The sequence below is a fragment of the Ailuropoda melanoleuca genome, chromosome 3, assembly GCF_002007445.2.
Source record: "Ailuropoda melanoleuca isolate Jingjing chromosome 3, ASM200744v2, whole genome shotgun sequence".
NCBI classification, from domain to species: Eukaryota; Metazoa; Chordata; class Mammalia; order Carnivora; family Ursidae; genus Ailuropoda; species Ailuropoda melanoleuca.
The window spans coordinates 82449999-82466043 of record NC_048220.1 but is presented as its reverse complement, the minus strand read 5'-3'; the positions used below and the strand labels follow the sequence as shown (position 1 = coordinate 82466043).

The 16045-nt window shown below is 37.7% G+C and overlaps 1 protein-coding gene and 1 non-coding gene across 8 annotated transcripts in view; both read right to left on the bottom strand.

Annotated features, from left to right (window-relative positions):
* The window catches only part of DCP2 (decapping mRNA 2), a 65161-nt gene that overhangs the window by 21174 nt on the left and 27942 nt on the right, over positions 1-16045 (bottom strand). For all 7 annotated transcript variants that reach the window (XR_856207.3, XM_034656621.1, XM_034656617.1 and 4 more), the window contains 6 exons: positions 7713-7865; positions 7480-7592; positions 7282-7389; positions 5220-5355; positions 2094-2204; positions 126-177 (listed from right to left, as the gene is read on the bottom strand). Coding sequence is in view for 6 of the 7 variants with exons in the window: in XM_034656621.1 (XP_034512512.1) it covers positions 126-177; positions 2094-2204; positions 5220-5355; positions 7282-7389; positions 7480-7592; positions 7713-7865 (673 nt within the window). In the remaining variant the exon portion in view is untranslated. The remainder of the gene's footprint in view (positions 1-125; positions 178-2093; positions 2205-5219; positions 5356-7281; positions 7390-7479; positions 7593-7712; positions 7866-16045) is intronic.
* On the bottom strand, positions 4373-4479 carry LOC117801616. Its single transcript, XR_004624378.1, has one exon. It is a non-coding gene; the product is annotated as a U6 spliceosomal RNA (small nuclear RNA).

Here is a 16045-nt window from a genome sequence, read left to right as displayed (position 1 = left end):
AACTCTCTACAGACATGTTCAACTCTTCTTATCTATCACAGTCCATCATACTTCTTAACTAAAATCAAGGTTAGGCCAAAACCAAATCAAATTCCACCGGAGATTTTAAAAAGAAAATGACTTGCCTGTTTCGAAATTATCCTGAAGTTTTCGCGGATGAAGTCTTTTTTCACATTTCTATTAAAAGAAACACACACACACACACAAAACACACCAGCTGCAGTTATTCTACTTACTATAAATGAGGAGACATATGATCAAATTTCTCAGGAGGAAAACTAAACCAGTAATATAATCACCGTCCCCAGTCTTACACTGGTATTTTTATCTTTTATTTTAAGCCTAAAACTTTTTTTAGTTCTTGATTACATGTACAATATAGAAATACCAGGAAAAAAAATTACTCATTAAATTTCTCAACCCAGAGATAATTAAGTATTAACATTTTGGTGGATCTTTGTAGCTTTTTCTCTATGAATAATTACTAAAAATTAAGTGGAATTATTCCGTACATAGGACAATTCTATAACCTACTTTTTTTTTTTTTTTAAGATTTAGTTGTTTTAGAGGAAGAGGGAAAAAAACATGAGAACAGGGGAAGGGGGAGAGAGAGAAACTCTAGCAGACTCCCCACTGAGCGCAGAGCCCAACATGAGGCTCGATCACATGGGGGCTCAATCCCATGATCCTGAGATCATGACCTGAGCTGAAATCAAGAGTTGGATGCTTAACCAACTGAGCCACCCAGGTGCCCCAGTCTACTTCTTAAATGTAATATACTGTGAACATATTTTTTTTCAATAAATATAAACCCGCACCATCATTTTTAATGACTACATGGTAGTCCATTGCACAGATCTATGATATTGCATTTAAAATTATATTCTTGGATATTTAGATTGTTTCCACATTTTCACTATTCAAAAGAGTAATGGGATGAACATTCTTTAACATCTTCTTCTAGGGAAACAAATTAAGAACCTTTTCAGGCTTTCCATATAGCCAAGCTATCTCCCTAGAAGATTGTACCAATTAGTTATTTTTAAGTGTTGCGAAAACACTCAACAATATACAAATGGCTCTCTTTTTATCTGTGCCAATCTGACAGGAAAAAAGTATAACAGTAAAGGGCAAGTAACCTAACAGTAAACTGATCTTTAACATATGTTTGCCCATGGAATCAATACACCCCAACTTAAGTAAACAGCAAACAGAAAATCAGGTAAAAAATTTTAGCTAAAACCTTAAAACTGCTATTATCACCCACTATTAAAAAAAGAAAAGTAGGTGAAACTACAAGAAAACTCAACATACATATACCAGGACTTACAGAAAAGATAAGAAATGGAGACCCATTAGTTATGAATTGCTACTTTCTGGAGCACAGACTAAAAGAGTGGAAGTAAATGCCTTAAAATGCTCACAGTTATCTGTCTTTAGGCCTAGTCTAAGGACTATGGCACTGGCTTGATTTTATTTTTAATTTTTTAAATTCTATCAACTTGAAGGAAAAAAATACACAATGATGTTCTTCCCAACTTTCAACTTTATTAAAACAATACAGACTCTAATTAGAAAAATACAGAAAAATAGCCAAGGACTTGCTCTTTCTAGAAAGCAGGGTTGACTACACACTATTTTCAAAGTAATAAAAAATATTTAAATACCCACATAAAAAAGCAAAAATCAGGGGCGCCTGGGTGGCACAGCGGTTAAGCGTCTGCCTTCGGCTCAGGGCGTGGTCCCAGCGTTATGGGATCGAGCCCCACGTCAGGCTCCTCTGCTGTGAGCCTGCTTCTTCCTCTCCCACTCCCCCTGCTTGTGTTCCCTCTCTCGCTGGCTGTCTCTATCTGTCAAATAAATAAATAAAATCTTTAAAAAAAAAAAAAAAAAGCAAAAATCAGATGTGCAATTGAATCAATGTGACAAATCTGTAACAGAGTAGTCAGAGATTTTAAGTGAGCAGATAATGCACAATTTCATTCCATAAAATCTTATCACTATATCAGTTCAATGTGCTTTGACAATGCCCTCGCTCCACTCCTAAAAATAGGGTGAACTGCCTTCTTAGAATTAGAGCTGTTAAGTCTTACCATCAAGGGATTCTGCTGCTTGGCTGGCTGGCTGTGGACCCCATTTGTTCTTTTCTTTTGATTAGGTGAATCCTGATACTGTTTTCTGCCATTTCCCCTCATACTTTGATTCTGTTTTTCCAATGAGAAAAAAATAAAATGTAAGCCTACAATATAATGTAACAGGACAAAAGCATATACCCCCAAGGTTATGTTTAGCTGGTTGAATAAGAGTTTAACAAAGTCTTCCCAAAATTCTCCTAGAACACTGGGGAACCACATCATATAAATATTTTTTTTACAGAACACACTGCTTCACAAAACAAGATTCCTCTAAAGATATGAAATAGCAAATACAATGGTCCCTAGGAATCTGGTCTTATCCCATTTCTGCTTACAGATTTTGTTTACAATGCATGAGTTTAAAAAACAAACGGAGGGGGAGAGAGGAACAAGTTTGAGAACCTTATACAACTGTCAAAATAATCTCTCTGTGAGGAAACTGCTAAGGCACACTGGCCACAGTTCTTAAAACAAGGAATATATAGCAGATGTGATCAACTGTTACCCTAAAATCTGCTTTAAATTATTAATAAACAAGTAAGCATTTTTAAATTAATAATCCTTTATATGAAATAAAGACTGGTATTTTAGAAACTTAGGCCATTATCCCTGAAGTTAGACCTAAAGCCTGAACATGCATTAGTGGACATTTTGCAATTGTATTATTTAACAGAGTTAATTTTCTTATCCCTCCCCCCAAAAAAATCTAAGTTTACCTTAAAAAATAAAGTTTTTAAACATTAATTTGTCCTTACAGGTCTTGAAAGGACAGCTAGTTAAGAAGACTAAAACAACGTGAATAAAATACTTTATTGTATTTTTAAAAATATCAAAATGTATTTTATATTCTACCTACCTACAAAAAAAGGTTAAGCAGTTCCTAAAATAGCTTGAAAACAATAGGCTAACTTTTTTTTAAGTTTTTATTTCAACATGGGGCTCAAATTCACGACCCAAGATCAAGAGCTGCATGCTCTTCTGAGCCCCCAGTGCCCCAACAATAAGCTAATTTAAATAAAGAATGGTAACGGAACAGAGAACAAACTGATGGTTGCCAGAAGGGGGATGGACAAAATGGGTGAAGGGGAGTGGGAGATACAGGCTTGTAGTTATGGAATGAGTAAGTCACAACAATAAAAGACACAGTGTAGGGAATACAGTCAATCACATTGTAATAGCATTATATGGGGGTTGTATGGTGACAGATGGGAGCTACACTTGTGGTAACATACAGAGATGATGAATCACTATGTTGTATACCTGAAACTAATTTAACATTGTCAACCAGACTCCAATAAAAAAAATTTTTTTTTAAATAGTAAGGAAATAAGTTTACAGAAACTCATGTTACCACATACTTTTAATTCAATTTCATTCATTCTGCTCTTCCTGGTATTTTTTAGTGTGGTACAAGAAATACAAAGTTTACCACTTTACTTTTAAATGTACAATTCACTGGCAGAAAGTATAGTCACAATGTTATGCGACCACCACCAGTATCCATCTCCAGAACTTTTTTCATCATCCAAAACAAAAACTTTATACCCATTATATAACTCTGGATTCCCCTGTCCCTCAGCTTCGGTAACCCCAAATTAATCTGTATCTATAAATTCGTCTATTAGGTACCAAATCTAAGCAGAACGGTACAATATTTGTCCTTGGTGTGTGACTCATTTCATGCAGCATGTGTCTAAGTTTCAATGACCACGTCGTAGCATGTGCGTGCCACGATTTCGTTCCTTTTTACGACTAACATACCTCTGTATGTATATTCTGTTCATCCGTTAATCTGTTGACAGACATGTGGGCTGCTTCCACCTTTGGGTTATTGTGAATAATGTCACTATGAACACTGGTATACCAGTTACCTGGTTGAGTCCTTGCTTTCAATTTTGTGAGGTATATACCCAGGAAGCGGAGTTGCTGGATCACATGGTGATTCTGAATTTAAATTTCTGAGGAACCACCAAGCTATTTTCCATGGCAGGTGTACCATTTACATGCCCACCAAAAATGCACAGGGATCCTAATTTCTCCACATTCTTGTCAACACTTGCTATTTTCCTTTTCTTTCTCTTATTACAGCTATCCTAACGGATATGAAGTGGTACCTCAGTGTGGTTTTGATTTGCATTTCTCTAATGACTAATGATGCTGAGCATCTTTTCATGCGTTTATTGGCCATTTGCATATCTTCTTTGGGGAAATGTCTATTCAAGTTGTTTGCTCATTTTTTTAATTGGGGTTTTTTCATGAATTTGCGAGTCATCCTCACGCAGGAGCCATGCTAATCTTCTCTGTATCGTTCCAATTTTAGGATACGTGCTGCTGAAGTGAGCATTAATTGGGGTTTTTTGTTGTTGAGTTAAAGGAGTTCTGGATGTTAATCTAACATCAGATATGTGATTTGCAAATAATTGTCTCATTCTGTGGGGTATGTTGTTTCACTCTTTGAGAGTGTCCTCTGATGCACGAAAGTTTGTAATTTTGATGAACCCAGTATATTTTTTAAAAGAATGAAAACAAAGAAGAGTGGCACCCAAATGGATGGCTAAAATGATAAAGACAGATAATGCCAAGAATTAGTAAGGATGTACAACAAATGAAGCTCTCAAGTATTTGGCTGGGGATAAAATCGGAGAACAGGCATATCCAGTAATCCAGAAATTCTGTTCATTATCTATACACAAAAGAATGCTCATCAAAATATACATAGATATTCATAGTAACATTGTTTGCAAAAGCCCAAAACCAGAAACGACAAAAATGTCCATTAAGAGTAGAATGGATCAATTAAGTGTGGTATAATCATGCACCAGAATACAACACAATAATAAAGCTTTCATTGATGGCATATATACTAAAGTCAGATGTTACTTTTTATTACTTACTACACTGTATTTGTACCGAAACTGTAAAGGTTAAGAAGTCTCAGCCGCGCTTCAAATCACAAGTCAGGAACACAGAAATCTCTGAGCAACAATTCAGAGCTCTGTAACTGTCAATCTGCAATTCTACATTCAGATACATTTCAAAGTCAAATCTAAAGTTATGAAAATCTTTAAATGTATTATCACTCACCTTTGCTTTTAAAAGGTCAGACATTTCAGAATGATTATTATATGGCTTTTGCTGCAGTGGTTGCCTGTGCTTTACCCACTGGTCACCAGGAGAACCTTCAGGAAATAACTGCTGACTGTGGCGGAATTTGGTTCGACTATACCAAGATTTAAAAAACAAAAACCAGATCACAAAATTTTCACTTAAAATTTTTCTAACACCTTCATAGTTCATCTTACACATCACACTTTACTTTCTTATTAACTGCCTATCTCCCCACAGTGGAATGCAAGTTCCATAAGGGCAGGGATTCTTATCTGCTTTACCTGCTGCTTTATCCCCAGCACCCAGAAGAATGACTGGTGTTCACTATTTCTTGAATGAATTAATAGTGTTATTTTTAATCCCAAACCTTCCTAAATTATCCATATCGACTCCTCCCCTGTAAATGATTATACCTTTAAAAACCTGAAGAAAATAATTCTAAATTTACTTGAAACAAACAAATACAAGTGGATCTTCCTTCTTATTAGGAGAATGTGGAATTTGATCCTGCACAGGTCAGTTACAGATCCCTTCCATGCTAGAAGAGGATCTAAAAATTTAAGCTATATTCTAAAGCAAAAAATTAAGGGGCCCAAGACAGTATATGAGCAAATTAAATAAAGGTCTGGTCTCAAATTCTTATGTGAAAGAATCTGATTGTAAAAGGTTGCACTCACACAGTAGCTTGTAATAAAGAAATACCATTTTACAGTACCACTTAACAAGTGTAACAGTCCAGAGTCAGTGATCTGTAAGAACTGTACTACAGTATTGTTTCTGAATAGTTCAGAGTTCTTCTCCTTTCCCATTTAAAAATTGTAATAAAATTGCAGCATGCCTACTTTCTTGAGATAAAATTCAGGTATTTCCTCCAACACATCATTACAGACATTAGTCTATATGCTAAAAACACACCATCCTGCCTAAGAAACCTGAAATTTGGTTAAAGTTGCTTCATCATGTCCTTACTCCGCTCTCCAGGACCACAAAGCCTAGGACTACAAGATATGGGACTCACATCACACACTATGATGGACAGAGTCTCCCAAACATGAACAGTCACACCATTGTTACCCAAACACTGTCACTATTTTGTGACTTTTTAGTAGTATGTTTCTTTTTAATCTTAGCTATACTCCTGTCTACTTTTCCTATACTGTTTCACTTATGTCTAGTAGTATATAATTTAGTGATTATAATCACAGGTTCTAAAAGGCAGAAATGACTCTCAAGGCATTTAGTCCAAGCTGCTGTCCTCATAAAACCCATGATGGAATAGTCCCTATGTATTTAAAAAAAATACTGACTGTACATATGGTTTGCTCCTGTTTAATTTCTGAAGCCCTCAGACAGAATCAGAACATCTAAATTAAAGAAAATGTATAATGCAGCTCTCTCTGAGCCTAACATATAAAAGTTCTAGCAAGCTTACTACAAATATACATACTTATTTAACAAAATTATTTACTTAGCCTACTCTATAATTGTAATCTGGATATAATTAAGTACCAACCAAGAAAATGTTCTTTGTGGTTCCTGTCCACGTTAACAGTCACTTTTTACAGTACAACAAACAGTCTTTGTTAGGGAAAGAAAAGCAGTAAGCCCAAGTCTTCACAGTTCTATCTTTCTGAACAATTATACAACAGCATTCCTCATCTCTCCTATACAAAAACAGACCTCCATTCAATGATCTTCCGAGACTCAATTGTCTCTAAAGTAGGATATGAGAACAGAGAACAACAGCAACGCACAGAGGCAGTTTTCTTCTTTTCCTCATGTTCTATCTACCCATCTGAAAAGCTGGTACCCTCTTGTGTATACTATTTTAAAATGTTGCCTGAAGCTCCTTTCCAACTCCAATTAACCTCTTTCATCTCATCAAAAACCCTTTAAAAAAAAGCTCTATTACCTCTAAGACCAGTAACAAAATAATACCTACAAAAAAGAATCCAACACCTCTGTAAACTTTAGAAGGAAAATGCTACTGCATTAAAAACTATCAGAACGTAGGAATACTATGAATTTATTTCTTTACCTCAATTTTTCCACAGTGGGTTTAGCTGGTGTGCTACCGACTGAGGAAAATCCATTGTCACTGTCTGAGGAATCTCCAAACCTCCGCGAAAGCCAGTCCCTTAATGGTCTATGGAAACATTAAGAATTCCCTCTTAAAACTTGGCTACATAAAAAAACTATCAGAATTAGTTTTGTATTTCAAGAAATAGGAACATACCTGATAAAGGGAATGGCCATAAAAAATTTGTTAGGTGCCAGACCAAGTTTGGATTTCGGGGTCATATCATTTCTATGACAGGGCAATTTCTCAATGGAGAACCACTCAATGTTCTGAGACACAAGAAAATAATTCATTTAGTTAATTATTATCAAGGAGTTCCAAAAAGCAATTTCCTACTTCATTCAATTGGGCTACTGTCCAGCAGCCTGAAAATACTTTCAAATACATACCCGAATTTCTCTTCTGGTTTTAGGGTTAAATTTTGTGTCTTTTGGAATTCCTGGAATGATGTACAAACGAGCAAGCTGGTCATTGATTCGAAGTTCAATGTAATCATCTTTACAAATATAATCTTTGATATCAAAACCAGTTTCTTCAAAGACCTGGAAATAACAAATTTAGATGACGATTTTCAATTGTTGCTGTTAGACCTCCAGTTTGTTAAAATTTATTTCAAAGTAAAAACTCAGAAATTTTCAGGCAATTAAAGGCATGAAAGCACAAGGCAAGAAATAAGAATATTCCAGGATCTACTTCTAGCTCTGAACTGTTCAACTATGAATAAACCCTTTTATATATCTAAGCCCAAATTCTTCACCTACTCAATGAAGGAAGATGTGTGACACTGTGATTTACAGAAAGAAATATGTATTATTTGGTCTTCATCCCCTTTCTGATACAAAGCTCCTAAAACCCTTGGAATTTCCTAATCGAAGAAAGCAACCAAGGTACCCTTTGTCATGTTACTGAGGTGACTTTTGGATCCCACCTAAAGATGGGGGGCTGACTGCTAGGACAACCAACCAATGGATTAGAGGATTAGAACTTTCAGTCCACCCTCAACCCCTACCCCACCTCCCACCTCCATGAAGGGGAGAAAGGCTGGAGATTGAGCTCAGTGGTCAATAGCCAATGATTTAATCAGCCCTGCCTACATAAAGAAGCCTCCATAAAAACCCAAAAGTGGGGGGACACGACTTCCAGGTTGGTAAACGTGGAGATTTACATAGAGCGGTACACTAGGGGACAGCATAGAAGTTTTGCACCCTTTTCCCATATCCTGCCCTCTGCAGCTCTTCCATCTGGGTGTTCTTGAGTTATATATCCTTTTAAATACACCGGTGATCAAGTAAGTAAAATGTTTCTCTCAGTTCCGAAAGCCACTCTAGCAAATTAAACCCAAGGAGGGGGTCTTCGGAACCTCCATAGGTTAGAAGCACAGATTACAATCTGGACTTGCACGTCATCTGAGGTAAAAGGCAGTCTTGTGAGACTGAGACCTTAACCTGCAGAACGTGATGCTGCTTCCAGGCAGACCGAGTCAGAATTGAGCTGAACAGTAGGACACCCAGCCAGCGTCTGACAATTGCTTGTTGGTGAGAGGAATGCCACCCCCCGCCAACACACACACACTGTAATTGAGTCCAGAACTCTTAAAATGTTAGAACACAGCAGCGGTTCCCAGTCTGCGGAAAGTACATACTGGGACCACATACAGATTTTACTCGTAGCATCTACAAATCTACACGTACACCAAGCTACAGACTAAAGATTGTCTTACACATATAAAACTGTTTTTCGGGCTCCGGGGTGGCTCGGTCGGTTAAACATCTGCCTTCAGCCCAGGTCATGATCCCAGGGTCCTGGGATGGAGTCCTCACTGGGCTCCCTGCTCCGCAGGGGGTCTACTTCTCCCTCTCCCTCTGCCCCTCCCCACCCTCCCTGCTCTGGCTCTCTCTCTTGCTAAGTAAATAAATAAAATCTTTTTAAAAAAATATTTTTCAAAAATGAAAACAGAATTGTGATTAACACTAACATTTAAATGGACAGATTCCAAAAGTACAGCTACAACCCCATGTGTGGGAGGTGGGAGGGGTGGAGAAGTGAATGCAAAAAAGCTGAAAACCAGTGAAATAGACTCATGGTTCTAAAACTGCCTTCCCTCTGCAGTGCCTCAAGGGCTGGAAGAGGAGAACTGATGTTACGTCTAACCTTCATCTCTTCCCTCAACCAGAGAAACCACGCTTACTCTGATTAACATACTGGGCTTCCATATAAAGTAAAAAACCACTGGTCTCTTCTGGCCTTAAAGTTCTCCTTCAAATAACATTTGTATTACTCTGACAAAGTCCTTCCCCACTTCACCCCCACCAATCAAAAAGGCTTTGAATTCTCAGTGGCTAGAACCCCCTGTGGATCTTTTACACATCCCCAGTACCTCCCCTTTCCTCTGGTTTCAGCATCTCCTAACCAATGAGTGTGGCAGAGGATGTTAAAACACATGGACAGGCCTGAATCTCTTACAAGGTACAGGTATGAAGGAGCTCTTTCTACTCATTTGTCTCTTCCCTCCTTGTCAGTTCATGTACCTCATTGTACATTCCTCGAAAAAGGCACAGCTATCCTTCTCCCAGACGTGTGTAGTCTAGGACTCCCAATTTAAGCTCCTCCACGACAACCAACTCATTTCTGTCACCATTTCTGTAAGTCCCTAAGTATGCTTAACCTCCTGTTCCTCATTTAAAAATTAAAAAACTAGGTGAATATACTCACTTGAAAAATGTTCCATGGTATATAGAAAATGAGAAACATTATTTGTATTTCCTACTTCTGGACATGTCAGACTAGGTACCTAAGTACATAAGTGGTATTGAAAAAAAAAAAGGAAAGTTCTCTTGTCCTATGTTTCTTTACATCTACATACATCTGGTATTGTAGGTATACACAGAAACACGTGATCAGTGACATTTAACACAGCAAAACTATGTATTTTTTCCAGAATAATATTCTGAAGCTCAGTGACAGAGGTTTCATACCTTCCCAAATCTTAACATTTATATACACAAGACAATGTAATTAAAACCATCAATCACGTGGATTTCACAACACATATTATGCTATCTGATGTTTCCATTAAAGCAAAATCCAGATGCTTTACTTTTACTTAAAACAAAGGTCTACTCCACTGCTTGAGAGAGAGCTTAAAAGCGTTTCTGATTATAAATCAACCTTGAAGGATATTAGAATTGTAACTCTAACAATTAAGACTGGGGCACCAAAAAAAAAAGACTGGGATACCTAAAAGTTTGCACATCAATGATACATGAAACTGCTTCCCTTAATCAAAGGGAAGACATAAACCAGCAGATATTCACAGTACAATCCAGAATATATTAGAAAGTCCTATGTACCAATAAGACAAGTAACCCAATTTCTAAAAATGGGTAACATATAAGTGGGCACTTAATTAAGAAAACATTCAAGTGGCAAATAAGAACCTGACAATGTGCTCAAAATCATTAAACTTCAAGAAAATGCAAATGAAAAATACAATGATAAAGCATTACATCCCCATCAGAATGGCTGAATTTTTTTTAATTGAGATATAATTAACAGATAACATTATATTAGTTTCAGTACAACACAATGATTTGGTATTTGTATATACTGTAAAATGACCACAAGATTTTTTTGTCCTTTTATTGAGATCTAATTGACATATATCACTATACAAGCTTAAGGTGTACAGTATAATGCTTTTACTTACATATATTGTGAAATGATTACCACCCTCAGTTTAGGTAGCAACCATTGCCTCATATAGATACAGTAAAAAGAAAAGGCAAAAGAATTTTTTTCCTTGTGATGAGAACTCTTAAGATCTACTCTCTTAACAACCTTCATATATATTATACAGCAGTGGTTACCTATAGTCATCAAGCTGTACATTACATTCCTATCACTTATCTATAACGGCAAGTTTGTACTTCCAAAACCATGTTCCTCCAATTCTCCCACCCCCAACCCCACTTCTGGGAATGACAAATCTGATCTCTTTTTCTGATTGGTTTTTTGTTTTTTTTCTTTTTAGATTCCACGTATAACTGAGATCATACAACATTGGTCTTTCTCTGACTTATTTCACTTAGCACAATGCCCTCAAGGTCCATACAGGTGTTGCACAAATGGCAGGATTTCCTTGTTAATGGCTGAATAATAGTCATTTTGTGTGCAGGTGTGTGTATGTATATATACCCCACAACTTCTTTATCACCTGTCAATGGACACTTACGTTGTTTCCATTTCTTAGCTACTGTAAATAATGCTATGACCATGGGTACAGTATCTTTTCAAATTAGAGTATTAGTTTCTTTTGAATATATTCCCAGAAGTGGAATTGTTGGATCATATGGTAGTTCTATTTTTTGAGAAACCTCCATACTGTTTTCCATAGAGGCTACACCAGTTTACAATCACACCACCAGTACAAAACGGTTCCCTTTTCTCCACATCCTCACAACATTTGTCATTTATGTTTTTGATAATAGCCATTCTAACAGGTGTTTTTTTTTTCTCTCATTGCGGTTTTGATTTGCAATTTCCCTAATGACTAGTGATGTTGAATATCTTTTCATGTACCTGTTGGTCATTTGTATATCTCCTTTGGGAAAATGTCTATTCAGGTCTTTTGCCCATTTTTAATTGGATTATTAGGGGTTTTTTTGCTATTGTGTTCTAGGAGTTCTTTATATATTTTGGGTATCAATCCCTATATAGTTTGCAAATATTTCTTTTCCATTCTGTAGGCTTTTTACTTTGTTGATGCTTTCTTTTGCTGTAGCTTTTCAGTCTGATGCAGTCCCTTGTTTTTTATTTGGTTGCTCATGCTTCAGGTGCACATTAAAAAAGCATACCTAAGACCCATATCCACGAGCTTTTTTCCTATATCTCCTTCTAAGGTTTCAAGGTTTTAGGTCTTACATTTAATTCTTTCATCCATTTTGAGTTAATTTTTATGAGTGGTATAAGACAGGGGTCTAATTTCATTCTTTTGTCAATGTCTAATTTTCCCAGCACCATTTACAGAAGGGACTATCTTTGTTCCCTCGTGTTCTCTTGGCTCCCTTGTTAAGTATTAGTTGACCATACATGCTTGGGTTTACTTCTGGGCTCTCAATTCTGTTCCACTGATCCACTTTTCTGTTTTTATATCAGTACCATATTGTTTTGATGACTAAAGCCTTATAATATAGCTTGAAACCAGAAGTGTGATGCCTCCCACTTCGTTCTTCTCAGGATCGCTTTCGCTATTCAGGGTCTTTTATGCCTGTGAACAAATTTAGGACTGTTTTTTCCTGCTTCTATAAAAAAATGCCATTGGAATCGTGATACAGATTACACAGAATTTATAGGTGGCTTTTACTAGTATTGACATTTTAACAATATTAATTCTTCCAATCCATAAACATGGGATAAAACTGCTGAATTTCTCATGTAGGCCTGGATAACTGGAACGCTAATATATAGGTGGTAAATTGGTACAACCACCCACAAAACTATTGGCAATAGGTCTGCAGCTTCTTTATGACTAAACCATACCTAGAGAAATGAGCACTTATTTACCTCAACAAGGATATACCAGAATATTTATAACAGTTTTATTAATAATAGCCAAAAGTGGGGCACCTGGATGGCTCGGTGAAGCGTCTGCCTTCAGCTCAGGTCATAATCTCAGGGTGCTGGGATCCAGCCCCACGTCGGGCTCTGTGATCAGTAGGAGAGTCTGCTTCTCCCCCCCCCATGCTTGCATGCTCGCTCTCTCTCAAATAAATAAAATCTTTAAAAAATATATATCAGCCAAAAGATAGATACAATCCAATGCATAAGAGATAAAGCACTGCACATATCTGTACACTGGAATACTAAAGAGCAATAAAAAAGCCCAACTACTGATACATGCAACAATATAAATGAATCTCACAGACTTATATTGAGCCAAATACACAAAACGAAGTACCTAACGCAAAAGCCTTTTAATATGAAGCTCAAGAAGAAGCAAAACTAATCAATGGTAATAAAAGGCTGGGGCGCCTGAGTGGCACAGCGGTTAAGCGTCTGCCTTCAGCTCAGGGCGTGGTCCCGGCGTTATGGGATCGGGCCCCACATCAGGCTCCTCCGCTATGAGCCTGCTTCTTCCTCTCCCACTCCCCCCTGCTTGTGTCCCCTCTCTCGCTGGCTGTCTCTATCTCTGTCGAATAAATAAAAATAAAAATAAAATCTTTAAAAAAATGGTAATAAAAGGCTAAGTAGTTGTTCCCTCCAGGAGGTGTGGGAAAACTGAGTATTGACTGAGAAAGGGCAGGAAAAAATCTTCTGAGGTGTTGGCAATATTCTGTGCCTTGATCTGGATGGTGGTTTCACAGATATATACATATGTAAAAATTATTAAACCGTTCTGATTAGCTTCCTTCCTTGAATAGTATTTATAATCAGAAATAAGTATACTCACCTAGTCATGTAAGTCTGTCTGTGAGAAACCATGCTGAAAGTAAACAGTATAATCTAAGTTCGTTGTGTGCAAAACCTGCTAACTTTGTGTTACAAACAGTATCTCACTAACTACATGCTTAATAAACCAAGTACTGAGGAGCAGCGAGGTGCCTCAGACGGCGAAGGATCAAGCCCCACTGTCAGGCTCCTTGTTCAGCAGGGAGCCTGCTTTTCCCTCTCCCTCTGCTGGGCGCTCCCCCTGCGTGTGTGTGCGCGCGCTCTCTTTCTCTCTCTCTCTCTCTCTCTCTCTCTCTCTCTCTCTCTCTCGCTATCTCTCTGTCAAATAAATAAGTAAAATCTTGGGGAAAAAAAAGTACTGAAGAAGACTGAGGAACTTTTTCAAATTAAAGGAGACTGAAGATATGTAATAATGAAATGCAAACACAATGCCTGAGCCTGGAAGAGAATACTAGATGCGGAAGGGGACTGAAACTGCTAAAAAGGACCACAACGGGGCAATTAGTAAATGTGAACATTAAATGCCCATTAGATAACAACACCTACCAATGTTAAATTCCTGAATTTGATAATTACACTGTGATTACATAAGAGAACTTCCTAGTTCTTAAAACTTACATGCAGAATTATTTAGGGGATTAAGGTGCATTATGTCTGCAATTTACCCCTACTAAATTATTCAGCAATAATAATAAAAACCAAGGGATGTCTGCGTGGTACAATCGGTTAAGCATGCAACTCTTGGTTTTGGCTCAGGTTGTGATCTCAGGGTCATGAGATGGAACACCGTGTGAGGTTTCATACTCAGCATGGAGTCTAGACTCTCCCTCTGTATCTCCCCACCATGTGCTCACTCGTGCACGCACCCTCGCACATGCTCTCTCTAAAATATATAAATAAATCTTTAGGGGCACCTGGCTAGCTCAGTCGGTTAAGCGTCTGACTCTCAATTTCGGCTCAGATCATGATCTCAGGGTCATGAGATTGAGACCCGCATCAGGCTCCATGCTCAGCAGGGAGTCTTCTTGGGATTCTCTCTCTGCCCCCCTGCTGCTCCCACACTCGCTCTCCCTAAAATAAATAAATCTTTTAAAAAATAAAATAAAAACTGGGGCGCCTGGGTGGCTCAGTCGGTTAAGCGTTTGCCTTCAGCTCAGGTCATGATCTTGCAGTCTTGGGATCAAGCCCTGCATCAGGCTCCCTGCTCATTGGGGAATCTGCTTCTCCCTCTCCCTCTCCCCCTCTCTCCCCCACCCCCACTTGTGCTCTCTGCTCTCTCGTGCTCTCTCAAATAAACAAAATCTTTAAAAAATAAAATAAAATAAAAACCACACACACATATATAGCAAATCTAATAAACCAAATATGGCAAAATATTAGCAGGTGAATCCATTCTTTGTTATTTTGCTCTATACTACTTGAAATATCTCAATATTAATACATTTAGTGCATTCAAATATGTACTGTGTGCTTAGTAAGTTAACAGCTATCATCCTATGCAAAGGCTTCAGAAATTAACAGAGCATGCACTGCTCTTTAAGGAGATCAGTCTAAAAAAGAAAATAACTGTAATAGGACATACATGCCAAGAGGTAGGTGGGTAATATGGGAATACGTAACTCAGCTCTGGGTTACGGTGAGGTGTGAGTTTGTGAAATGGGGTGGACATCTGGAGAAGGTGCCGTGGACAGCATCCTATTCCACCGGATAAGCCTGAGCTGGGACTGGAAAGATGAATAGGAGTTTGCCAGATAAGAAAAAGGCATTCCATTTAGAGAGCTGGGAATAGCTATAGCTGGAGTCATATGGGAGGAGGTGGTATATTGTAGGAGGCAAAATGAAAAGAGCCATCAGCACTGAACACAGGCAGCTTCAAACTCTGCACAACCAAACTTAAAACAAGTATAATAAAGTAACAGACATAATCTCTCAATTCTGAAAGTGGTAATAACTGATTTGCCTCCAAAATTAGGAAACCACTCTCATCACACTTACTGGGGAAAGTTTTTAGTAGCTCACTTACATATAAAGATACCAAAGACAAAAATTTTAATACCATCTTCTGTGGATCAAATTCATTTCTATATTACAATACTTAATTTTCCTGGCATATAGAAAACCATTAACTTCTCAAATGATATCAGATAAAAATCCCTAAGTAAGATTTAAAAATGTGCTATCCTTGGGGCGCCTGAGTGGCTCAGTCGTTAAGCGTCTGCCTTTGGCTCAGGGGGTGATCCCTGGGTCCTGGGATCAAGCCCCACATCAGGCTCCT